Source organism: Vombatus ursinus, unplaced genomic scaffold (assembly GCF_900497805.2).
Source record: "Vombatus ursinus unplaced genomic scaffold, bare-nosed wombat genome assembly UNPS02009975.1, whole genome shotgun sequence".
In the NCBI taxonomy this organism is placed as follows: Eukaryota; Metazoa; Chordata; class Mammalia; order Diprotodontia; family Vombatidae; genus Vombatus; species Vombatus ursinus.
The window spans coordinates 3,990,188-4,017,875 of NW_020949753.1; the positions used below are offsets into that span (position 1 = coordinate 3,990,188).

A 27,688-nucleotide genomic window follows, 5' to 3' on the forward strand; every position below is an offset into this window, starting at 1 on the left:
AAAAAAAGGTGCTCATATTATTTCTTTAATTGCCTTCTTCCACTTTTTCTAGAACAAGTGCTAATATTCATAAATAATTTATTATATTTTATATATTTATTATAATGATAAATAACTTATTACATTTCATATACATTATTATATTTATTATGATAAGTAACTTAATATCATTTATGTACTATGTTATATTTATTATAATGATAATGATTAATTATATTTTATATGCTTCATTATATTTATTATAATGATAAATAATTTATTATACTTGACATACTTTGTTATATTTATTATAATTATAAATAATTCATTATATTTTATATGCTTTGTTATGTTTATTATAATGATAATTTATTATACTTTATCATATTGATAAATGATTTATGTTTTATATATGTTATTATATTTATTATAATGATAAATAATTTATTATATTTATTACAATAATAAATCTTAGTAATATCAGCACTAAATAAAAGAATCCATGGAGAAAGGAAAGTAAGGATGGACATCTTGCTTGTGAAAATTATCTTAAGTGTAATTTTATAAAAATCTTATGGAGAGAAGTTTGTAAAGAGATTCCATGAAGAGTATGTGAGTAACTTATAAGTACAATGTGTTTTGGAAAGACTTTTCTGTGATTACTGAAGAGAAGAAAAAAATGGAAAAGGACTAATCTTGAGAAGTCGTAAGCAGAGTCTTAAAAGTCTTTAATCAGTGGTCACAGCAAACTGAATGGAACATGACAGCTTCCAGACCAGTCAAGTCAACAAGTGTTTATTATATACTGCTATGTGCCAGGCAGTGTACTAAGCACTGGGGATAGAAAGAAGTCTTTGAGAGAGATAACATGCAAACTAGTGTGTACAAAAACTATACATACAGGCTAAGTTGGGGACAATTTCAAAGAGAAAATACTAGCATTAAGGGGAATGGCAAAATCTTCCTACAGAAAGACTTTTGTTGAGACTTGAAGGAAGCCGGGGAGCCAGAAGGTAGAAAAGAAAAAGAATTCCAGGTATCTAGTAGGTCAAAATAAGAATGCTCAAGGCAGGGGGTCACCCTCCTCCTGGGAGCAGTGATAAGATAAGCCTGAAGTTCTTATGTCTATCTGTGGGAGTTCCCCAGTCTCTGCTCCAAGCTTCTTGTCCCCTGTCTTAGGGCTCCTGTGGCAGCAAACACCTGAACTATGGTGAGAAAGCGGAGAATAGGTTCCTTGCTGGGACCCCCAAGGCTCCTTCCTCATCATCCACTTGCTCAGCCACAACTCAATTTTCTGGCTCTCGGCTTTCTTTGCAAGATCCCTGCAAGCCCAGAGCTCTGTCTCCGGCTCTAAATGCCCTGGCCCCATTTACTCACAATCCATGCTGTCAATCCACCTTCTGCAGCACAATCAACAATACCCAGGAAATGGTCCTTTTTCCCCTCTCAGGCAGCCAATCTTACCTCCCACTGAGGTATGGAGGTTGCTCCCTGCCCCACAGAGAGGACTCCCCAAACAGGATCTGGAAGGTTCTGGCAATAAGGAGCCCTGCAGTGTCCCACCATCCTATCACCTCACTCTTTTCTGTATTTGTAGGGCTCTTCCCCCAATTCAACCACAAGGTCATCTCATCTTGTCCCATCCTACCACTATACCCCATATCAGAGATATGATCATAACACCAGCACCCTCTTAGGTCAGGTTTGGTTTTGGGAAGAAGTGAGACAATTGTAAGTTATTGCACATTTAGGCGTTATTTTGCCCAAACACCTGAAGAATATGCAAGGATATGGTGACACTTAACTTCTCTAACTTGACCCTCTTTCATCTATATCTGAAAACCCATGGCAACTTGTATAGTCTAGGGCATTGACTTTTTATGCCTCTAGATGACCCAGGAAGCTCAGGCTAATGGTGTCTCAGGGCTAGCTTTGTCCTATCCCACAAAGTAAATAATAATTTTTTTTTAAATTGGAATGGCAGTGGTTTAGCAGTACCAGATCTCAAATAACATTATAAAAAAATACTAATCAAAACTGTTTGGTACTGACTTTTTTAAAAATAGAAACTTGTGTGATGTTTTAAAAAGTTTTTAAAGACATAGTTTCTGGGTAATTTAATAATTTTATTAATAAGGCCAGCATGTTTATTAATAAAAGGATGGCCATTTGGCTGCCTCTCTTAGACCAAAAAGCCCTCATGGTGGTGGGCTCACAGTTTATATGCTCTTTGAAGAGTAGGTGTTCCTGGTGGCAATCAACTCTGATTGGTTAGCGATTAATGAAAAGAAAATGAATTTTCCAATGATGGGGTGGGCTATATTACAGTGATGTCTTGGAGTACATGACTTGGATCACCCAAATCTTGGTCAAAGAGACTTGTCAATTTCCAAATCACCTGTCTGACAAAAGTGAAAATCCACATTTTCCCAAACTTGTCTGAGCAAACACAATGAGCAGGAATACATCCATTAGCCCAAACTTAGAGTTTCTTTTACTGTCTTTGATTAGATCTTGGCCTGGGTACATCTTTGAGAGAGATTTCCCACCCTGGTGTATTTCTGAATGAGAAAGTAGAAAAGGGGGAAAAAACCTTTGTCCTAATACAATAATTAGTTATTAATACCAGAGAGAAACAATCACTTCTCACACTTGATCTATAGAAGAGATTAGATACAATCCAGAAGGAAATTAAGATAGCAGCATAATGTTTGATAAAACCAAAGACCTCAACTACTTAGGGAAGGACTACTTATTAAACAACAATTTCTAGGAAATCTGGAAATCAGTCTGGCAGAAATTAAGTTTAGACTACCAACTCACACCATATACCACAATAAGTACCAAATAGATATCAAGATGTCTCAGAGACATCTCAAACTCAACATGTCTAAAACTGATATCATATTTTCCCCAAAAGCCTCCCCTCTGCCAACCTTCCCTCTTTTTGTGGAAGGCATTACTATTCTTCCACATAATAATAGCTAGCATTGATATGGTGCTTTAGGGTTTACAAAATACTTTATATTTGTTATCTCATGTAATTCCTATAACAACCCTGGGAGTTAGGTATTATCATTATCTCCATTTTACAGATGAAGAAACCAAGGCTGAGAGATGGCAAGTGATTTGCCCAGGGTCACACAGCTAGTAAGTATTTGAGGGAAGATTCAAAATCAGGTCTTTCTTACTTTAAGTCCAGGGTTTGATGAAATATACACACCTGAGAAGAGGGTAATTACAAAGCATATAAGCATTTTAAAAATTATTTGTAGAATTTTGAAAACATAGTGCTAAGGAGAGTGGAGTTAATTTGGGAAGACTTCTTGGAAGAGGTGACTGAATCTTAAAAGTCTGTGGAAGAATGCATTCAATTTTTTATCAAGTAATCAGATGAACTCCAGGAAAGAACAATTAACGTATTCATTCATTTTAGTCAAACTGGCCATTAGTGACTGTTATGAATGCTAGTACTTCATAAGTTTGTATAATTATCATAATGCCAAAGTTACAAAAGTGGGAGGATAGTTGTGCTTTTTACAGAAATGGGGCATGCTCAAAGAGAAGTGGGTTTGGGAGGAAAAATAATAGATGATTTTGGACACATTGAGTTTGAAATGTCTCTAGGAAATCCAGCTTGAACTTTTTAGTAGGCAATTGGTGATGTGGGAGAGACTTGGGCTGAGTAAACCAAAATATGTATTTGTGAGTCATTTGCTCAGAGATGATCATTAAATCAAAGGAGCTGATGAGAATGTTGAAGAAGGATAAGTGGGCTTAGTCCTTAGAGAACCACAACAGGGTTGAGGTAGAGGGCATGACATGGGTGATAGAAAGGAGATAGAAAAGGAGAAGTTTGACAGATGTGAGGAAGACCAGGAGAGAGTAGTGTCACAAAAACCCAGAGAAGAGAGACTACCCAGGGAAAGAGGGTGGTCAATAGTATGAAATAAGGAAAACAGAAGGGTTCAGAATAGGAGACCCAAGCTGCAACTGGCCACAAAACTCTCCAGTGTTGAACCAGATTAAAATGTAATTAGGAAATAGTGAACAGAATAAATAAAAATACAGTGCTATGTAGATAATGTTTATCTGTGGTTTTTAAGTCAGTATATGGCTTCCAGGGATGCCTTTTCAATTTGAGTTTGATATCACTGCTTTAAAATAATGTAAATACATGAAGAATCCAGTGAACTGATAAAAATAAAAAGTTTGAAGGATAAAAATCTATAGATGTAATTTCATAATCAGATTTGGCAGTTAGATCATTGGTAACTTTGGAAAGAGCATATTCAGTTGAGCGCTGAGATTGGAAGACAAATTTTGGAGTCATTAAGAGGAAATGGAGGCAGTAAATATATACAGGTTTTTCAGTGAGTTTGTCTGAGAAAAGGATTAGAGATAGAACATGATAGCTTGAAAGTCTGATCAAATACAGAGATCTTTTTTTTTCTTGTTAGGGTAAGATATTTGGCTATGCTTAAATGCAATGAGAAAGGAATCGGTGGGTAGAGGTTGAAGATTCAAGAGGGAAGGGATGGCTGTGGTCAAAATCTGCTGGAGAAGTTGGGCAAAAATGGGATCAAGAACAGGAGAGTTGGCATTGGGAAGGAAAAAGGCCAATTCTTTATCAGAGACAGGGTCATGAGAGAGTAGAGGAAGAAAGTCAAGAAGTTTTTAGGGGAAGAAAATGAAGAGGATGCTGATATGAAATGGCATCAGTAGTCTCGGTAAAGTAAGAGGGCAGGACCTCAGATAAAGGGAGGTAGGGTGAAGAGGGAAGGAGAGAAGGGTAGGAGGGAAGACAAGGTTTGGAGTAGCTTCTCTAGGGAATGAGATAAGGAATCAATTAGGGAAGAATGAAAAAAAACCTTTTAGAAGTCTAGTCCAACTCCCTATTTTCCTTAGTAAAGGAAACAAGTATAGAGAGGTCAAATGTAAAAAGATATTGTTGTAATAGTTTTCCCTCAAGTATTAAGTCAATTATTATTGTTGTTCAGTCGTGTCTAACTCTTCATGACCCCATGGACCATAGCACACCAGGACCTCCTATCCTCTCCTGTCTCCCAAAGTCTGTCCAAGCTCATGTTCCTTGCTTCCATGACGCTATCTATCGATCTCATCCACTGCCGTCCCCTTTTCTTTTTGCCTTCAATCTTTTCCAACATCAGGGTCTTTTCCAATGAGTCCTGTCTCCTCATTAACTGGCCAAAGTGTTTAAGCTTCAGCTTCACTATTTAACCTTCTAGTGAATAGTCTGGATTAATTTTTAAAGTACTAATTTGAACTCTTTGCTGTCCACAGAACTCTCAAAAGTCTTCCCCAGTACCATAATTCCAAAGCATCAATTCTGCAGTGCTCAGCTTTCTTTATAATCCAACTCTAACAACCATACGTTGCCGCTGGAAAAAACCATAGCTTTGACTGTGGTGATGTCTCCACTTTTAGTATGCTGTCCAGATTTGCCATACTTGTCCTTCCAAGAATCAAGCAGCTTTTAATTTCATGGTTACAGTCACCATCTGCAGTGATCTTTGAGTCAAAAAGATAGATAAAGACACAGATGAGCATTCAGAGAGAAAATTAAAAGAAATAAAACATTGAAAACCAAGAAAGAAATATTACAGAAAGAAACATATTTTGTCATATCTTGAAGATTTCAAAAACCAAATCTCTTGGTATTTTCAAATATAAACACTTTAAAATATAAACACTTTTAAAACTTGGCTCAGAATAAAACCACACTCACGTGAAAGACCAAAAAGAATGCTAAGCAACAGAGGTGTCAAATTAGGAGACCATAAGCTCAAACTGGCCACAAGACGCCCAGTAAAACTCTCTGGTGCTGAACCAATTTAAAATGCAATTGGAAAATACTTAACAAAATAAATTAAAAACAATGCAATATAGATAATGTTGATTGGTGGTTTTAAAGTCAGTATATGACCCCCAGGGATCCTTTTCAATTTGAGTTTGACCGCACTGCTTTAAAATAATGTAAATATGTGGATATGTGTACTGATAAAGATAAAAAGTTTGAAGGATAAAAATCTGTAGATATAAGTTCATTATCCAGATTTGGAGTTTGATGCATTTCGTGGATTATTCAAGCTCTTAGATGTAGAAACAAGAAGAATTTCAGAAATGAACAGCAGTAAAATGAAAAGGATAGAAAATAGATCTTATGAGAAAATTTAGAATTCTTAAGCCCACAGAAGAAATTAAGGAAGGACTCAATTTGATAAAAAAAAATCATTTTGAAAAGAATACTGATTGTGTATCCTCCTCCTCTAATACCTTAACAAGATGAAAAATTTACAGTTGTAACAAGAAAATATTTTATTAGATAAAAACATTATAAGAATGATTAAACATTGTAGTAACTGCCTTCTTCATCTTCCCTAGGGCTAAATATAAGCCACAGTAGTTTAAATATAGTTAAAGGATTTATGCTATGAATATATACGTTCATGTATACATATATATATTGCACTATATAAAACAAGCATTTTATATAGCACCTACTATGTGCCAGGCACTTTGCTGCATCTTTTTTTTTTTAAAGAAATATTATTTCATTTGATTCTCATACGATTCTGGAAGGCAGATGCTATTATTATCTCTATTTTACCATCGAAACTGAGGCAAACAGAAGTTAAGTGACTTACCAAGGGTCATACAGCTAGCAAGAATCTGAGACCAGTGCTCTATCCACTGTGCTACCAAATGCTACCTCTATGAAAAGACATCCTGCCAATGAGGGATGTTATTGACAGTATAAAGATATCTTTAAAAGTCAAAGAGATCATCTATTTGTCCAGGATGAAGCTGCCCTCAAAACTGCTTAATATAAATAGAAATAGACCATATAATGAGTTTGAATAGAGATGACCTCTTGAGGTCTCTTTGATTTTTATTCAGATATTTCATCATCAATCTTTCCTTTTGTTTTGTTTTTGTTTTGTTTTTTATACAGTGCTCCTGTGTCCCAAGTCAATAATGTTCCAACAACTGGAGAGTAAGTAATGCAGATCTATTCATTCTAATTCTCTCACTGTGAAAAACAAACAGGAAAAGCAACTTTGTTGAAAGACAAAAGATGTTGAATTCATGGATAGGGACTGGAGCCGTAATTTCATAAGCTATAGTGAGGTGTCTTGATAGGAAACTTTCTCTACCAGTGCTGGTCAGCGCCTTTTCTGCTTTCCTCTTATAGAGTTGGTCACCTAGAGCACTGAGTTAATAACTTGCCTGGGGTCAAATAGCCGATGTATGTATGTAAGTGAGTGATTGATATATGTTTGCTGCTGTTGATGATGTTCGTCCTTCATTCTCAAAAGAGGACCTTGACATCAGGGAGGTGATGCCCTGACATGCAAGTGAATTGTATTTAAGTGACAAAGTCACCAGCCTCATTTTCTCCTCCAGAGCCATCTGGGTCCAGTGGCCATATATGGACAACTGAAGATAGCCCAGGATGCAGTGGGGGACCTTGCCTTTTTAAGCTATGGTGTTTAACATGTCACACATATATAACTTGAAATAATGTCAATAATTTACATTTATATGCTACTTTAAGATTTACAAAGTACTTTCCTCTTAAAGCATTGTGAAATAAATGTAAATAATGTTAACCCCATTTTTATAGATGACGAAAGTGAAGCTCAGAAAGGTAGAGCAACTTGGCCCACAACCAGTGTCGGGGCAAAGCTTGAACTAAGGTTTTCTGAATCTAAGATGACTATCTTTTAACTTTACTATATTGATTTTTTTTAACTGCTTAGATATATCAAATAATAAGTCTACTTGTACATTTGCGATATTTCTATCAGGTGGCATGGGGTAATGGATAGAAAGCTCACCTTAATCTGGGAAAACCAGGGTTCAAGTCTCCCCCTCCAACACAGGCTATGTGAACCTGGACAAGTGATTCACTTCTCCTTGCCTCCAGACAAGGCTCTAACATTGTAAAATACACATGAAGTGTGCTCATCATCTTTGGTAGAGGGAATTCCCCATCAGGAGTTCCCTAGCCCAATAAAATGACAGTTCCAGTCAGAAAAAGAATATATATAATATATACATATATATAAACGCACACATATAGTGCAGTATATGTATTTAGAAATACATATATTGCATTGTAAATACATATGATGATATAATACAGAAACATGTCTATAAACATATATACACACATACATATATACATGTGTGTATATATCTGTGTATGCATATTTTGTGTATACACACACACATACATATATGTTTATAGACATATTTCTGTCCTTCCTCACCATCAGTATTTCCTCCCAAGATGTAGGCCAAGCTCCCTCTAGAGGGCCTAATGCACAATTTTTGTCTTTTTCTTCTATGCATCTTACCTGTTTCAACCAAAGTAAATCCAACCTTTCAGCTGATATATTGTGAATATTTAAAGCAACACCAGCCATATTAATGACATGCATAATATCTAAATTGAACAGAACTCAAGAAAGGATTGTGTTAATTTGCTGTAATGAGTGGTAATTGCACCTTTGGGGATGGAGGTCAAGGAAAGACATTATAGTTATCCATCTATTTCCTTTTTTTTTCTTAAAGAGACATTGCCAAATTTAATAGGCAACGTAAGATTGATCTGATGTTTGACTTGGCTTCTTATAAAAGCCCTCTTTCTGTTAACCTCCTCTATGAACAAGCTGTTTACCAGAACCTCAAGGAGAACTGCTTTCCTAAGAATGGGTCTATTAATTGTTCTCTAAAGAAAAATTTTCTTTCCTTATCCTACTTTTTTTTTCAATGACACTTGCTTCCTGAATACTTACTGTCATCCTTCCTTTGCTTACTATACACATTTCTGTGACTTTAGATACCATGCAAAGACTCAGAACACATGTGAAAAACTAATGAAATGCTTCGTTTAAAAGAGAATGTGTTGTGGAAGCACATGCAGGCTAAAGTCACATGTGTTGCCTGGTACCAAAGCCACAAGTTCATTACCATATACTGAAAAAAGTAAGATTATGGGAGGCAGCTAGGTGGCGCTGAGGATAGAGCATTGGCCTGGAGTCAGGCAGACCTGAGTTCAAATCTGGCCTCAGACACATAACACCCAGTAGCTGTGTGACCCTAGGCAAGTCACTTAGCCCTGTTGCCTAGCCCCTCCCCCCCAAAAAATTAAGATTATGGAGACGTGTTAATGGCGGTCATTCTGTAGATGCTAAAACTTGTAATTGACCAAACACGTTTTTTATTTACTAGGTTATTAGAAAGAACAATTCGGTCAACTGTGGAACAGCATCTTTTTGATGTTCAGGACTCTGGGGGTCAAAGTTCGGAAGATTCAGAATGTGGGGGACCATCAGCTTCTTCCACAGCAGCTGCCAGGCAGAAACGGTGGCATAACAAGGATCAGAATGAAATCAGACATAACAGAGAAAGGTAAGATGGGAAACGATCCTTTTGTGTTTATGTATATGTAAATATGATAATTGCGTATACACATCTCTAACTATATATGCATTCCTAAAATACCACTATGCTGCAGCTATGTTTGTTGGTTATATCTTTATAGCCAAAAGAAGCATTTTTGTTTGATAAAAATTTTCACTTTTCATGTAGAAATTTGTTCAGACTTTACTTAGAAGTCATGTTTTCCCCACTAACAACCTGTTTTGGGGTAATGGTAAACCATTTGGAAGGAAAGCAGACCTATGACACGGTATTTATAAAATATCTAGCTACAGTGTTGTTTGTGGTTGTGAAACCTAATCCCTTTGACTCTTAGACTAGTTCATGAATGAGTTGTTGCTTGTCCATTGTTCTGGAAGAGGACCGTGACCTCAGGGAGGTGAAGCCAGGACACAAGTGATTTGGATTTAAGTGAGGGAGGGCTCAGTAGGTTCCTCCAAAGCATTAGCTTGAGGAAATGTAGAAATGTAGTATCGGTGTAGCAGAAAGAGTGCTAATCTTGGAGTTGGGAGACCTGAGTTCAAATTCTGATCAGACACATCCTAGCTGTGTGATTTAATCGCTTAATTTCTTTTTTTTTTTACTTAATTTCTTTGAGCCTGTTGTGAGGATGAGATGAGATATCTGTTTGAAGTACTTTGCCTCTTTATAGCACTATAGAAATGTCGTTTATTATTACTATTAAATGTCACTCTAACATTATGACTATAGAGAAGAATTTATCATAGGGCAGATCCAATTTAGATACCATTAACGGAGGAAATATGCAAGAAATGTCACTTTCATTAAAGTCTCAGGCATAAGGCATTGACATATGTAACCTAAAGGTGAGTGTTAGGGAACAAGTCTTACATTGCAGGTGTAGTGTTATATTGAAGATCAATATTATCTCTCAGAAAATACAGATAAAAGGACATCTTACTATTAAAAAGAATATGTAGGAGTAAAAGAAAATAACATCTTGGTATTATAATGGTTATTTTACTATAAGTTTTATAAGAAAAAATTTTTGAATTACTTGTGTATAGTAGTAGTATCTTTCTATTTTTTTTTTTATAACAGTGCTGCCCCTATATCTGTTACCCTTAAAATATATGGACTGGTTAGAGGCAGTAATGAGTTTTTGAAAACCCAGGCCATCTCTTATGCCTGGCATGCACTCTCTCCTTGCCTCTGTCCCACAGAATCCCAGACTTCCTTCAAAGCTCAGACAAGGTGACCTCCGATAGGAAGCCTTTCCTCATGTCTCAGCTTCTACTGCTACTTTCTGGAATTACTTTGAATCTAATTTGTATATACTAGTTGTGTACATCTTGTTTCCCCCAATAGAATGTAAGTTCCTTGAGGGCAGGAAGTACCCCATTTTGGTCCTTTTATCCCTAAGACAATGCATAGCTAAATAAAAGCTTATTAATTAATTGAATAAAGGATATATTAAATATGTAGATTAAGAGAATCATTTAAGGGGCAGCTAGGTGGCGCAGTGGATAGAGCACCGGCCCTGAAGTCAGGAGAACCAGAGTTCAAATCCTGTCTCAGACCAAACACTTGACACTCACTAGCTGTGTGACCCTGGGCAAGTCACTTGACCCCAATTGCCTAAAAAAAAAAAAAAAGATAGAACCATTTACTACTATCCTTATAGGCATACAGATATCCTTCCACATCACAGGGGTTAGGGACCTGGCATCCCCTATATCTGGAAAATCCATGTAAAAATTTTTGGCCCTCTCTTTGTACCAGAGAAGTCTGGATTATTACGGTATTACGGTATTATACAATACTATACATATATTTTATGCATTTCTGAGTTTCTGAACTTTTTCTGTGTTATATGCTGGCCTGTGCGTGTCATCTGTGGCTTCCACAGAACTCCAAAAAAATTCCCATTTAATTTCTTATGCTGACCTGCAATATGTTGAAGCTGTGATAGGGAAAGTTACAATGTGGAAGGGATAACTGTGCATTTAAAATGAAGAGTAAAGTTAAAAAAAAACATAAAAGTAAAAACATTTAAAATGAAGAGTAAAGAGACAGGACAAGTTCTACTAAGTCTGTCTGAAAAGCTGAAAGCTCTTTCCATTGGTATACCCAGTCAAGTAACTTTTGACGTAGGTAGGTCAGAGAGTAGACATAGCAACGCTCCATCATTAGGAGGCAATTTACTTGTATAAATTGATAAAGAAATATGAGCAGGATCATATTATTATTTATGAAAACAAAAACACACAGAAGTTTGAAGACTATTTCTGTGAAGGTTATAATGAAGTAGTGCACAGTTGGAGAAAAAATGGGATATGGCAGAGCTTAAAGGAAATTTAAAAAAAAACAAAACAATACTGATGATAAGACCCATACCCAAACAAAATGAGGGAAAAAATATATTGGTGCTCATCTGTCCAACCACACCTCACACCAAATGCAAACCTAGCACAGAATTTTGCGACAATTCCCATAAGGACTCGTGCACTGAAGGCATCATGACCGAGTATTTGCTTACATTAGCAACTTCTCCACAAGAAATATATTTCCTGCAGGGAAAAACAAAATTCCTACTTAAGCTAGGCATCATGGTGACATTTCATTTTGTTTATTTTAATAGGTTTTATTCTACTAGGCTCCTTTGGAAGTCCTAAAAATTATGAAGGAATTTTCTTTATTAATTTTTTAAAATGCTTTTTAGCATTTAAACACAAAAACTGCAGCCTGATACAGTGAAAAGAATGTTGGACTTAGAGGCAGAGAACCTGGTTATACATCCTGGCTCTGTCACTTGCAGCCTGTGTTACCTTGCCCATTGACCATCCTCAGGTCTGCGTTTCCTCACCCATAAAATGAGGGGATTGCACTAGAATCCAAAATCTATCTGATCTACAAGGTCCTTTTCAGTAGCTAAGCAGTCAAAAGATATTGTTGTTTGTCCTTTGTTCTTGAAGAGGACCATGACATCCAGAAGACAAAGCCATGACTTGCAAATGAATTGGATTTAAGCAAGGGAGGGTGTGCAAAGTCAGCAGCCTCATTTTCTCCTATGGAGCCTTCTGGGTCCAGTGCCCAGGTATAGATCAAGACGACTGGAGATGCTCCCCTCTCCGCTCAAAAGATATGCGTAGTTTTCAAGAGCAGAATGTAACCTATCAGCAGCTATGTAAAAGATTGCTCTAAATCACTAATAATATGAAAAAATTTTAACAATGCTAAGGTTATACTTCAGACCCAGAAGATCAACAAAGATTGACAATTCTACATTAAAGGTTATTTGGGAATACAATAATACCTAACATTAATATAGCATTTACTATGTTCCAGTCACTGTGCTAAGTATTTTACAATTATTATCTTATTTGATCCTCACAACAATCCTAGGAAGTAGTTACTATTATTATCCCTGTTTTACAGATGAGGAAACTAAGGCCAACAGCAGTTAGGAGACTTGTCCAGGGTTACCCAGCTAGAAAGTAACTCGAGGCTACATTTGAACTCAGGTCTTTAAGACCCCAGATCTAATGCTCTATCCACTGCACCACCTAGAAGCTCCTGCTAAAAGGCTCGCTTTTGGTAGAATACTGAAATGGTTCAACTATTTTGGAAAATAATTTGAATTTATATGAGAAAAATCACTAAGGTATTCATAACCTAGAGATGCCAAAAATGGAGACAAAGTGGGTGCTTTGATGGGGGAATGAATAAACAAATGGTGGTACGTGAATGTAATGAAATATTGTGTCATAAGATGAGAAATATGAGACCCGTAGGGACTAATACAGAAGAAAATGAGAACCGTATACATCATCATCACTGCAGTCACTGCATTCCGAGTGACCAATTTGGAAAACAGAGGGTGAAATGCGCCTTTCCCTTTTTGGTAGACACGGGCAGAATGGGGCATGTGCCGTCGGTCAACCAGTCAGTCAGTTGTCAGATGGTTTTGTTTAACCGTTATGTGGGCATGTTCCTTGGGTGGAGGGAAGGGGTGGGATGGGGGCTGTGATTTAAAAAAAAAGTGCAAAGCAGCAAATTTGAAATTAATGGAACTGAATTAAAATTTTGTCTTTCCTACTTACTCGCTGGGACTACGAAAGCCTCTTAATCTCTTTGAAACTCAGTTTCCTCATCTTTTAAGTGGAAAATAAATAGTATTTGAACGATCCAGATTCTAGAGGTTTGTGAGGAAAGCACTATGAAATTGCATCATTGTTGTATAAATGTGGGTCATAACTATCACTTTTGCCAATCTCCTCCTCCTTCTCCTCCCCCTCCCTCTCTCCCACCCCCCTTCCTCCTTTTCCTCTTTCTCCTCTTCCTCCTCTTCCTCTTCCCCATCCTGCCCCGCCCCCCTCACCTCCTCCTCCTGCCTTTCCTCCTCCCTCTTCTGCTGATTCTTCTTCTGCATCTGCTCACCGGGGCCTAACCCACTGCTGACCGATACGCTTAGGAGCTTGGATCAGCTCAGTGTCCCTCCTTCTTAGGCAGCATGGGGCCTCCCTACACTTGTGAGCTCGCTATTTGGTGACAGTGAGACCACCCACTGAACTTTAGTCCGCTTCTGCTCTGGACTCCTGAGTTCAAGTGATCCACCAGTCTCAGCCTCCCAGGGAGCAGGATTTGCAGACAATAATAGTTTATCCAAGCCACCTGATTACTTTCTTCCCTATTAGGTAATGTAAGGCATATGCTTACCTTTCCACTATTTATGGAAAGAAATTTGCTAAATAAATTTGTGGTTTAAATAAAATTTCATGAGAGTATATTTAAGCTACTTAAAGAGATCTATTTTTAAGAAATTTAGAAGTTTTATTTGCCTGTAATACCCATGCTAATTTCAGAGAATTCTGATCTATTCATAAAATTAGGTTATTATATCCTTTAATAAGACTAGTTTCTAATATTGCACAAACAGAAAAGAAACCAAGCTGCATTTTAAATTTTAGACTTTCACCTAATTGAAACTTTGCCCTTTGATTAACTTATTTTATTAAGGTTTTACTTTATCCACTGCATTAGCATAGCACTAGGAAATTTGGGGGATGCATTGGAGAAGGAAAAGTATGTTATTTTCTAATTGTTTTTAATATTTCCTACCAGGATGATAAATCTCATATTTTTATAATAGGACATTTGATTTCCTTTCCCAGATTCTCTTTATGACCAAAAGATAAATCCCTTCAAACCTATATCCCAGAAGCCTCTTTTGAATTTTTAATTCTTCGCCCTTTAAAAAAAATACATACATTATTTTGACTATACTTGAAAAAATTATACATTGTAGAATAGTAGCCCTTGCAAATTTGTGTCCAAGAATGACTTGCCTTGCAAAATAAGTAACTTATTTAGCATACAGATTTGCACAGGCTGTTGTTTAGAAGTTGTGGAGCTTTTGCCTTTAATCTCAGGATGAGACCTGGGAATCCCTGGTACTCATCTCTCTTTCTTCAGTGAGCTGTGATTATAATCATGGGTCTTTTCTCCTATTAGTAAAATTAGGCATAAAAAAATCATGCTTGTTTTTTAAATTGAAGGGTACTTATCAACAAAGAAAATATTCCTTCTGAGTTCAGCAGCCTCGAGGATTGTATTTTGACTGCACAGGAAGCAGAAAAATACCAGGAAAACAACTGTGTATATATCGAAGAAAACAGCAAACCTAAAAGACAGAAATCCAGTACCAGACTTTCTGAGATTAATGACAACCAAGATAATCATGTGGTAAGTGGATTTTTCCTATAAAATATTGAAATGCAGCACTTTTAGGAAGATTGTTTCTTTCTATTAAATATTACAGAACATGAAAACTCATTTTGGACTCAATTTCATCAAATCATGGGATTTCAGAGATGGAAGGGACCATTGAAATCCTGTAATCTAACACTTGTTTACAGATGGGGAACCAGAGATAGAGAAAGGTTAAATTTTTGCCAAGATAGCATTGTTATGAACTTTTGCAACCAAAATCAGCCTTGAGTTTTCATCCTTTGGAATATTTTTGAAAGAAGTTAGATTTCAGTCAAGGAAAATTGATGTCTTTTCTCATTTCCATACCATCCTTTGAGTGTTACCCCCTAGTTTACATTTTTAAAAATAAATGAAGACAGGGAAGTAGCCAGCACCCAAGTCAATCTTGCTGCCGTCCAGCCTGACCATGAGTTCCAGTGTCCTGGAAAGGAGAGGCCAGAGCACTGCCTGTCCCCTGGCTTGACTCCTCTCAAAGCCTCCTGCCTTCCAGCCCTCTGGGGTTCATCCCCCAGGCTGCTGTCCAAATTCCTCCTTTTTGGAGAGGCTTTTGGCAGCCCATCACTTTAATACAGTATAATTATTAATTTTAAAATAATGTTATGACCAACTTAATAACCATCTCCATGAAAACAAAACAGAATAAAATCATACTTGAAGTCATAAAAAAAAATGAAGAAAGGTAGCATGACATATTGAAAAAAAAAAAACAGCTGACCTCAGGATCAAGTCCCACGTATGATACACACTGATTATGTGACCTGGACGAGCCGCTTAATTCTCAGTGCACCCAGGTAACTAACTTTCTAAGACAGCAAACTTCAAAGCAGGTGCTAACCTACAATTGAAGTTGGAGTTTCCCTGCTGAGACTTCCCAACACTAATGAAATCTGAGGTTTAGAATCCTCCCTAACCCTACTATCCCACAGAACCTAAAAAAGAATAAAAAGGAATGATAATTCTAAGACCTCCCCCTTACCAAAATTATTTTATGTATATGTTGTATGTGCACGTATACAAAATATATTTGTATACATAAAAGTATATATGCATATATAAAAATATACAAAGTACATGTGGACATATATGTACATATATAAAATATATGCAAAGTGTATGTGTATATATATACTTGTACATACATAAACAAAATATATGTGTATATATCTATACTCTATATATACATACATACATGTATATACATTGTATATATTATACATTGTATGTGTGAGTGTGTATATGTAAAATGTATTTTATATATAAATAAAATATAATGTATAGTGTGTGTGTGTGTGTGTCTGTGTGTGTGTATGTACTATCCTTGTACCTCCCAATTGAAGCTAAACTCCTTGAAGGCAGGAATCACTTTTGGTCTTTGTATCTCAGTTTCCAGAATAGTGCCTGGCACATACTACATACTTGGTAAATGAATCATTTATCAAATTAATCAAGATCTTTGATTATAAAAACTTAGTTTAAAATATTCATTCAAAAAACATTCAACAGTTCAACAGCTTAGCCCTATATATGCCACTGATACAGTGTTTAGATCATTGGGCAAATTGCTTTAAACAAAGAAATATTTATTTCAAGTTTACCATGTGCCTAGTTTTAATTTATGTGCCTCAGTTTCTTCTCCTTATAGGAAACTTGCTTTCTAATTCATTCTTGTAAAAAAATTAATTTAAAAACTTAGAAGATAAATTATAACATGTTGGTGGGTGGGGGATTCAAATATAGACATGATTTCTTTGAAAATTCCTTTAAGGGTTTGAGAAATTCCATTAAGAAATTCCTTCTACCAGTTCAGAACGGCATCACATCTGCAACTTGTTTTCTTAGAAAGTTGCCTGGGGACAGTTGTCCTTCCTTCTTGAGAGGACCAAAATGACATCACTATGTTAGAGTCAAGTTACAATATGTCCCAATGGTGGCTGATCCGACCAGTATGAGCTTGGAATGTTCTACCACAGGCTGGGCACAAATAGTCCATGTGAACATTTGGGGTGGAGTCTCTAAATCTGAGCATCTGACGGGTTTTTTTTGTTTGTTTTTTGTTTTTGTTTGTTTTTTTAGCTACTTCAATTCTGCTTTGCTCATAGAGCACAGCACCTTGCCTGGGGACGTTAAAAGGTTAAGTGATTTGCCCATGGTCACGTAGGATACATCTGGGGTTGACCTTGAACCAAGATCTTACAGATTCCATTTCAGCTTTCCATTCATTACACCATGCTGCCTTTCAAATTTTCTTGAGTCTTCTTCTACAAAATGACCAATATGGAAATGTTTACATGACTGCACATGTATAAACTATATCAGGTTGCTTACTGTCTCAGAGAGAGGGGAGGGGAGGGAGGGATAGAATTTGGAACTCAACACTGTTTTTAAAAATGTTTAAAAATTGTTTTAACATGTAATTGGGGAAAAATAAAATATATAACAAAGGAAAAAAATCACATGTATGTATACAGAGATCATCAAAGGGCAGTTAATAATATTACTTCTCATGTGTATAGAATCCATTTTGAGATCGTCTTGGTTGTATGATTTACTTAGGCTTCCCTACCTAGACTTCCTAATACTAATGAAACCCCGTCTAATATACTACCCCACAGAACCATGGGCAACTCACCTTAATTCTCTCTGAACCTCAGTCTCCTCATTTATATAAAAAAGGATTGGACTACATGATGTCCAAAGTCCCTTTCAGATTTAAATTTGTGACTATGAACTCTAATTAGTTTTTTATTTATTTTTTTGTCACATTTTAAATAAGGAAACTTTCACAATGTGATGAAACACAATTACAGCTCAGGGCAAAGTAAAAGTTCACATTTTGCTTGATCAAACAGAAAACTACCCCAAATCATTAAATTTTTAAAAAAAATTTTTCTGGTTAATTTTTCATCCCAGGCTATCTTTCCCGTGCCAATTAGCATGCTTCAGGACTATACTTACCAATGTTCATGGTCAGGGAATAACCCTAATTTTGATGTTAGTCTGTTAACAGTTAAAAGTCTATTATAGTAAAAAGATATTGGGGCAGCTAGGTGGTGTAATGGATAGAGCACCAGCCCTGGAGTCAGGAGAACCTGAGTTCAAAACCGACCCCAGACACTTGATACTTACCAGCTGTGTGACCCTGGGCAAGTCACTTAACCTCATTGCCTAGCAAAAATTTTTTAAAAAAGCAAGATATCAAGAAAAATATTAATTCTTTCTATTGTAGGCACAAGGCCACAAGAAATAATTTTTAAATTAATTTTATATTAATCTAAATCTAAGCATTGTTCTACTTGGAGACAGAAATAATAGAATCTCCTCAAGGTCTCACATATCTCTGTAACACAAGTCATTCCGATGTCACATTTTAAATAAGGAAACTTTCACAATGTGATGAAATACAATTACAGCTCAGGGCAAGGTAAAAGTTCATATTTTGCTTAATCAAACAGAAAAAATGTTACTTGGACTTTAGGTATACTCACGGAGAATCATTTTCCTAAAATCCCTCAATTCTGTTTCACCACGTCCTTTATGGGCTCTCCTTTCTAGATGGTCAAAGGAGAACTAACATAGGCAGAAGCCTTTTCCCTCTCCTCCATATCCCCCAGGGGTGGGGAACCCTGTATCCTTTCATGGGATGGGGAAAAGTGATGACCTTAGCTAGACAAGGGGTATTTTCCATACTAAATCTATGTATCATCCTTTATCCACTTCCCTAAAATAAAGGGCTTCAGGTGGAAAGAGCAGGTTGAAACTGCCTTGGGCTTGGATGAGAACATCTGTATTTAAATTCTAGCTTGGAGACTAATTAAGCTGTGTGACCTTGCCAAGACATTTCATTACTTCAGTATCGTCATCCATAAAATGAGGGCAATTATTTATTTACTCCTGCTCTCATTTTTATTAGTTCTGTTTTCTTACGTTTTTTTTTTGGAATTTCCTTTTTTCCCCCTCCCCTTTTCTAGTGTCTTTAGGTGCAGATAATTCATCTAGTCTTTTATTTTCTCTTATCGAGGCAGGCACACTGTTATAATTTTTCTTCTAGGAACCATTTTGATAAGGGCTATAAATATCATTATCTTCTAAATATTATTTTATTATATTTTTCAGTTTCATCCTTAATCTCATTTGTTTTTAATAGATTTTTTCATTTCATGTAGTCATACCTTTTATACTCATCTATTCTATAGCCAATGTCATTACATGAATTATTTCATAACTCCTCCAATCACTTTATCATTCATTATTTGGAGAATAAAAACCAATAACTTTTAGAAAAGAACACAGACCTCAGAACTAAGTTGACAATAATATTCATATGGGTTTAAAGTTGTACCTTTGGTACATATTTTGCATATAACTTGACAATTAGATGTTTCTTTTAAGCAGTTTCAACACTAAGAAACCAGTCATTTACTAAAGTGCCACTAAAAGCATTGGGTTCTTTTGAGCAAACACCTTTAATTTAAAAAAAATTAAAGAAATTGAGCACTTTTTTTTTCGATTTAAAAAATTCATCTTACTGTGCTTAACAGCACGCCCATCATTTTAATTCCCTCTGTGCTATTCTAGCAATCTGTCATCAAGCATTTAATAGTAGTCTGTTCTGTGCCAGGCACCATTTTAGGCAGTAGGGACCCAATGACAAAAGTCTCTGTCTTCCTGATGCTTTCATTATATGTACACATTTAAGTCTATACAAAATACATACAAAATAAATGAAGGGTAATTTCCGGGCAGGGTAGGATGCTGTTGCTATTTCTAGAAAGAAAAACCTCTTCGTGTAGGAGGTGTGGCATTTGAACTGAGCTTTGAAGGAAGGTAGAGATTTTAAGAGGTAATGTATTTCAGGTATATTGGATAGTCTGTGCAGAGATAAAGACAAAACCTGGAATGTTTTGAGCCCCAGCAAGAAGACCCATGTGGCTACAGCATAGATTGCCTGAAGGAGGAGAAATGTGCATTGTGATCTTGATGTTTGATCTTGAAGGACAGACCTGCCACCTTCCTATCAGACTGCGTTGCTGTATCTTATCGACATCACACCTGCTAATTCTGGGCATCCCTCAGGACTCTGTTGTGGGCCCTCTTATCTTCTCCCTCTCTACTATTCCACTTGGTAATTTCATCAGCTCCCGTAGATTCATTTGTCATCTCTCAGATCTAAAATTCTACTTTGAATAGATTCTCAGATCTACTTATCTGGCCCTAACTTCTCTGCTGACCTTCAGTCTTGCATTTCCACCTGCTTGTGGGACGTCTCTAACTGGATGCCTTATAGCATCTTAAACTCAATATGCCCCAAATTGAACTCTTTATCTTTTCCTCAAAACCCTCTTCTTTTCTAACTTCCCTATTACTGTCAAGGACACTACCATCCTCCCAGTCACCCAGACTTAAATCCAGGTGTCATCCTTGACCCCTCACTTTCTGTCACCCCCACTCCACTTCAAATCTGTTGCCAAGCTCTGTCAATTTGACCTAACATTTCTCATGTATGCCGCTCTTTGCTGACACAACCCTGGTATAGGCCTGGCAATGGTCTGCTGACTGGTGTGCCTGCCACAAGCCTCTCCCCACTCCAGCTCACCCTCCCCTGAGCTGTCAAAGTTATCTTCCTAAAGCATAGGCCTGACCATGTCATCTTAAAAAATGGGGCAGCTAGGTGATACAGTAGGTAGAGCACCAGCTCTGGAATCAGGAAGACGTGAGTTCAAATGCAGCCTCAGACCTTGGTAGTTGTGTGAACCTGAGCAAGTCACTTAACCCCAGTTGCCTCAAGATAGATAGATAAATAAATAAATGAAAAATTTAAAAAAAGGTTTGCTATACTCTACCAAGCTGTCATCTAATATATTAAAAATAAATAAATAAGAATGACTCGATAAATTCCGATTCCCTATCACTTCTAGGTAAAACCTAAAATCCTTTGTTGGCATTATCTACCCTTTATAAGCAGCCTGTCTCTACAGTCTTTTTCCACCCTACACTATTCCACATGCTCTGTGTTACAGTGACGCTGGCCTCCTTGCTGTTCCAAACGAGACACTCCATCCCTTGGCTGTCCCCCATACCTGGAATGCTTGCCTTCTGCATCTTTATCTCCTGGCTTCCCTGGCTTCCTTCAAGTCCCAGCTCAAACCCCTTCCCCCTTTCCTGATCCCTCTTAATTCTGGTACCATCCCCCTGCTGATTATTTCCAATTTATTCTGCATATAACCTGTTTACACATCATTGTTTGTATATTTTCTTCCTCCATTAGACTGAGCTCTTTGAGACTTGGAACTGTTTTTTACCTTTCTTTTATCCCTAGTGCTTAACACAGTCCCTGGCACATGGCACTTAATAGATGTTTGTTAATAGACAATTTCATTTTCCTTTGTCAGTTTATATCCATTTCTCAACAATAACATAGAATATCATAAAAATCAAAGGAGAGGAAATATACAAAGGAAGTTCTTACTTTATAGGGCTAAGGAAGAGATTGAGAGAAAATTAGCTTTCAGATTAAAGCTCAGGTGAGTTTTACTTTACTTTTGAGAAAGTAATTCTAGTCTTTTTTTGAATGTTTTAATAATAATACATTTACAAACAATATAGCATGAAAGAGAGGGAGCATTGTATCCATGAGTGCTGGGCTCAAAGTCAAGGAGACCTCTACCTTGGGCAAGGTACCTGGGCAAATCATCAATTTTTATGAACCTCAGGTAATTCTGGAGGACTTCTTAACTCAGTCACAGATAGAGTGTGCCCTTCATAGTGGAAGGGTTTTCCATACCAGGAGTTCCCCAGCCTGACAGTATCATAGATTACTCAGTGTATTAGTGTATGGAATGAAACATGTAAGGAGAAGTCTAACTCTGCCCTTAGTTTGTATTAATGAGAATTTATTGGCTATGAAGCTCATTTTCCTCTAGTTATATGACGTTAGAACAGTGAACCAGTTCTGACTAGCAGAGGAGTGCTGAGATTGACTTGTTTTATGTAAGAAGAAAAATCACTTTGTCATGCCCTCTAAAAAAGATTCTTTAGCATTTTATAATTTTAAACATTATTTTTGCCTTTAGTGTTGTTAATGTTTCTATGGTCAAATTATCTCATATTTAGCTTTCAGTAACAAGACTTAAAGAACAAAAGGAAAAAGAAATTGTAAATAATTTCCACAATCTAAGAGCTAATGTAATAAAAAGTCTTAGCTTTATTAGACTTGAGATTATTCTTCTAAATTAAAATTTAAAAATCTTTGTGATTTTGGGTTGAAAGGATGAGGAAAGGTGGGGCATGTGTTGAAGTGCATTTAACAATTAGCTTTTAGAATCTAATTTCTTTACGTTGTTTGATATTTCTGCTTTAAACATTAAAATTGTTCTAATGATGACATTATCCTACAGGTCCATGTTACCATGTTGAATATTCATAACCTGGCTACATAAAATGGCCTGCAAGGACACCATGTGCTTTTCTTAGAAGTCATTGGGTTTGCATTTAATAGACAGTCACCTATACTTGACTTTGGAATTGAAGTCAGCTAGAGTCTAGACAGCAAAGTCATTTACAATGGGTAGAGCACTTTCTACCCTTAGGAAAAAAACAACAAAACCCAACATTACTGGTAAAGCTTTGTGAGTCCTACTTATTTCAATGGACCCAAATCAATCTATCTCCCTAAAGTTCTTTCTGCGTATTCTGCTAGGTTGACCTACTGATCGATCCTTCGAAACAACTCAAATGCCACTTTTTCTTCTAAGTTTTCTCTGCTCCCTTTTGCTAGAAGGGGCCCTGATGTGTTCTTTTAGTGTTTTGCATTCCTCATATGCACTTCCACACATATTTATTAAATATCTACTGTGTACAAATCACTGGAGACAAAAAGGCAAAAATAAATTAGTTCCTGGCCTCAAGAAATCGAGAGTTTAACTTTTTGCCCAGTAAGGCAAGCCAAAGAAGTTTAACCTTCTTCAGGAAGGAAACGACATGTGTCCAAATAAGTAAATACAAAATATATGCAAAGTAAACATATTGGCAGCACAGGGAAGAGGAATAACCTGAAGGATTATTTCAACTGTCCTCAAAGGGAACTAGGTGTTCCAAGAGGCAGAGGTGATAAGGAAATTGTTCAATCTTGTGGTATAGCTTGTATAAAAGCATGAAGGGGATTAAGATGGAATGTTGGGGTGGAGAATAGTAAACAGGCTAGTTTACCTGGAACATAGAATGCATGATGGAAAACCATGTGAAATCATTCAAAAAGAATGAATAGTGGAGTTACTAGTTAATCCTGAGGCAACAGGAAGCAACTAGGATTTCTTGAGTAGGGAACCTATGTGAAAAAAGAGTGGGTCATGCCACATCTTTCCTTATCCTTCCAATCCAGAATCACAAAGATGAGGGAAAAAAGAAAAGAAAAGGTCATATTAAATTCCTTCTATGATATAAACATGGCTTTGATACTTACACCAGGCAGAGTTGAAACAGAGAAAGAAAACTATAGACTGATAACACTAATACATATTAATGCAAATTTATAAAAAATAAAATATTAACAAGGAGACTATAGCAACATATCACAAAAATTATACACTGTGACTGGTTGGATTTTTGCTAGGAATTCAGGGCTAGTTAAACTAAAATAACAAAACTGAACATTTAATTGTCAATTTTAACAAGAACAACAAAAATCATATATTATATAAATAGATACAGAAAAAGCTTTTGACAAAATATAATACCCATTCCTGTTGAAAACACTAGCCACTAGCAAGCATAACAATAAATGGCTCTTTCCTTAATGTGATCTAAAATCAAGAACCAGCATTATCTGTAATAGGGAAAAGCTAGAGGCTTTTTCAGTAAAATCAGGGGTAAATCAACGATGTCCATTATCACTACTGCTGCACAAGACAGTGCTATAAAAGCTAGCTATAGCAATAAGAGAAGAAAAAGAAACTGATGGAATAAGTATAGGCAAAGAGGAGAGAATATCATCACTTTTTACAGATGATATAACGGTTTATTTAGACAACTCTGAAGAGTCAACTAAAAAGCTAATTAAAGCATTTAACAACTTCAGCAAAGTTGCAGGACATAAAATAAACCCAAATACATTGTAAGTATTTCTGAATATTACCAAGAAAATCCAACAAAGAAAGATGAAAAGAGAAATTCCAGTTAAAAAATTATAGCATATATGTGTATGTGTGTGTGTGCATATAAATACTTGAGAGTCTACCAGCTAAAGTACACATAAGAACTATATGACAATTATAAAACACTATTTATGCAAATAAAGAAAGCTCTAAATAAATGAAGAAGCATCAATTACTCACGGGTAGATTGAGCAAATGTAATAATAACGATAATACTGTCTAAATTAGTTTGCTTATTCAATGCCATACTAGTCAAACTATTAAAGGATTCTTTCATAGAACTAGAAAAAATAATAACAAAATTCATCAGGGAAAACAAAAGGTCAAATCTCAAGAATACCAGATCTCAAACTATACTACAAAGTAGTAATCATCAAAACAATTTGGCACCTATTGAAAAATAGAGTGGTTGATAAATGGAACAAATTAAGTACATTATATATTGAAGCACAGTAACAAATGAGCCTTTGTCAAACCCAAAGATTGCAACTGTTAGGACAAGGACTCATCAATCAAAAAAAAAATGTTGGGGAAACTGGAATGGAGTCTGAAAGAAACTAGGTTTAGGCCAGCATTTCATACCGTACACCAAGGTAAGCTCCCAATTGGTATACGATTCAGACATAAAGTATAAATCATAAACAAATTAAAGGAGTTAGGAAGAAATTGCATTTCATAAAAATGAGGAAGAGTTCATGACCAAGCAAGGAATAGAGGAGATCGGTGAAGATAAAGTATATGATTTTGACTACATCAAGTTTTTGCAGAAAGAAAACCAATACAGCTAAAATTAGAAGGGAGACAGTTAACTGGAGGGAATAAATCCTTTGCAGCAAGTTTCTCTGAAAAAGGTTGCATTTCCAAGTTTATAAGGAACCGATTCAAATATATAAGAACAAGAGTCATTCCCCAACTGATAAATGGTCAAAGGATACATAAAGGTAGCTTTTAGAATGAGAATTCCAAGCCATCAATAGCCACATAAAAATGCTCCAATTCACTAATAATTGGAGAAATGCAAACTAAAACAATTCTGAGGTGTCATCTCACACCCATCAGACTGATAGCACTGACCAAGAGAAAAAAAAAGCATGTTCAGGGGATGAGGAAGGATAATCACATCCATGCATTATTGGTAGAGTTGTGAATGGGTCCAACCATTCTGGAAAACAATTTGGAACTATGTCCAAACAATTACTAAACTGTACACACCCTTGGACCCTGCAGTAGCACGATTAGATCCATATACCAAAGCAATCAAATAAAAAGAAAAGGAACCCAATTACATAAAAACTTGGCAAAGACCTGAAATATTAGGGGTTTACTATGAATTAGGAAATGACTAAGCAAATTATGATGTATGAAGGTAAAGGAATATTTTTCTTCCATAATAAATGAAGAAAGGGACAGTGTTAAAGAAACTTGGGGAGAATTGCATGAACTGATACACAGCAAAATTAGTAGAACCAACAGAACAATTTTTTCTATAACAACATATTGTAAAAAAATGAAAAAAAATTGAAAGAAGATCTCTTCTCAATGCAGTCATTAATTATGATGACAGAGAATTGATGATGTTGCATGCTACTCACCTCCTAATAGATCATTGAAGGACTTTGGATGCAGAATGAGACATATTTTTGGACGTGGCCAGTGTGGGAATTTATTTTGCTTGACTATGTTTATTTGTTATAAGTATTTTTGTTTTGTTTTGTTTTCATTTGTGGGGGGAGGGGTGGGAAGGACAGAAAATGAATGCTAGTTGACTTTTTAAAAAGTTAAAAATAGTATTTTAAAAAGAAACCCCTAGTGTGAAGGCCATCACTTCCCATGGGAACCCATTCTATTTATTAACAGTTCCTCATGTCAAGCCTGAATTTGCTTCTATACAACTTTTCCCAGTTGTTCCATGTTCTACTCTCTGGCCTTTTGTGGGAGAACATGAATGAGACACCATGTTCTACTTATTCAGGAGGAATCTAATCCTTCTTCCATATGACAGTGTTTTCAGACACTTGAAGAAGGCTATCATTTTCCTTTCCTGTTGTCTCTTCTTCATCCTAAACATCCCCATTTCCTTGAACTGATCCTCTTATGACGCTGTGTCTACTCATCAATGCCCTCTTAAAATTCTGGCACCTTATTAAACACAATACTCTGAAGGTGGAGTACTGTTCATGGTAGGGAGCAATGGGGATTATTACCTCCCACATTCTGCATACTGTTCTGCTCAAAATAGCCTAAAACACATTCCTTTTTTTAAACCATTATTTCACGTGATTTTTATTGAGCTTATCATCTACTGAATTCTTCAGATACTTTTCGTATTAACTTTTACCTCACGCAGTATATAGTTGCGAAGTTGGGTTTTTTTGTAAGCTAAATGTGAGACTTTACTTCTATCTCCATTAGATTTCATCTTCTGCACAGTTTCTAACCTTTGAAGTTTATTTTGGGTTCTGATTCCTGTATCTGCTGCATTAGCTATCCCTCCTAGCTTTCTTTATATGAAAATTTGATAATTTTGTTATTACCCAAGTCATTGATAATGTCAAATAACATAGGACTAAAGACAGATCCGTGGGGACATTCTAACAGAGACTTCTTTCTGAGCTTACATTAATCATCCAATAACTCCTCTTCAGTCAGAGTTAGTCAACCAGTTATGAATTGACCTAATTGTATTAATGTCTTCTACCTGGCATCATTCCATCTTGCTTGAGAGATTTTGTCAAATGCTCTGCTAAAAATCTAAGTAAATTGTGTTTATAGCATTCTCTTGATCTTTTGTCAACTTTGTATTAAAAAAAAAAGTTTGTCTGGAATGACCTGTTTTTGATGAAGCTGTACTGTCTCATAGAGATCACTACTTCCCTTTCTAAATATTGACAGACCATCCCTTTAATAACATTATCTGTAATTTCTGCATCTAACTATGTCCATCTATCAAAGTTAGAAAATACCTAACAAGAGTGCTAGAGATATACTTATTATTTCCAGAATGCTTTCTGAATTCTTACAGAAAAGGGGTCATATGAGCACAAAAATTAAATACATTTTCTTGCAAAATGTTTCTTATATATTCTAATAGTTTAAATATGGCAAAAATTAAAATGAGATTGTTTCTGCATAATATGTAACATCAGTATCTTACATGCAGTGCTCTGTTTAACAATGGTATATTGCGTTATAGACTATGGAAAGCCTTAATTCTACAAGATCTCAAGAAAGAATTGGATGTGATGATATCCTGGAACTGATGTCTGATGAAAGGTAAATTGAAAAGTTCATGAGACCATGAGTAAGTTTTTATAGGCTTAAAAACTTTCTCTCTCTCTCTCTCTCTCTCTCTCTCT

At 36.1% G+C, this 27,688-nt stretch overlaps 1 protein-coding gene across 2 annotated transcripts in view; it reads left to right on the top strand.

The window, feature by feature from the left end:
• Positions 1-27,688, top strand: part of FAM13A (family with sequence similarity 13 member A) — a 105,981-nt gene that overhangs the window by 26,615 nt on the left and 51,678 nt on the right. The window contains exons 2-4 of one of the 2 annotated variants that reach the window (XM_027853412.1): positions 9,241-9,420; positions 14,970-15,156; positions 27,526-27,605. In XM_027853412.1, the coding sequence (XP_027709213.1) occupies positions 9,241-9,420; positions 14,970-15,156; positions 27,526-27,605 (447 nt within the window). The remainder of the gene's footprint in view (positions 1-9,240; positions 9,421-14,969; positions 15,157-27,525; positions 27,606-27,688) is intronic. The other variant, XM_027853413.1, reaches the window with a different exon arrangement.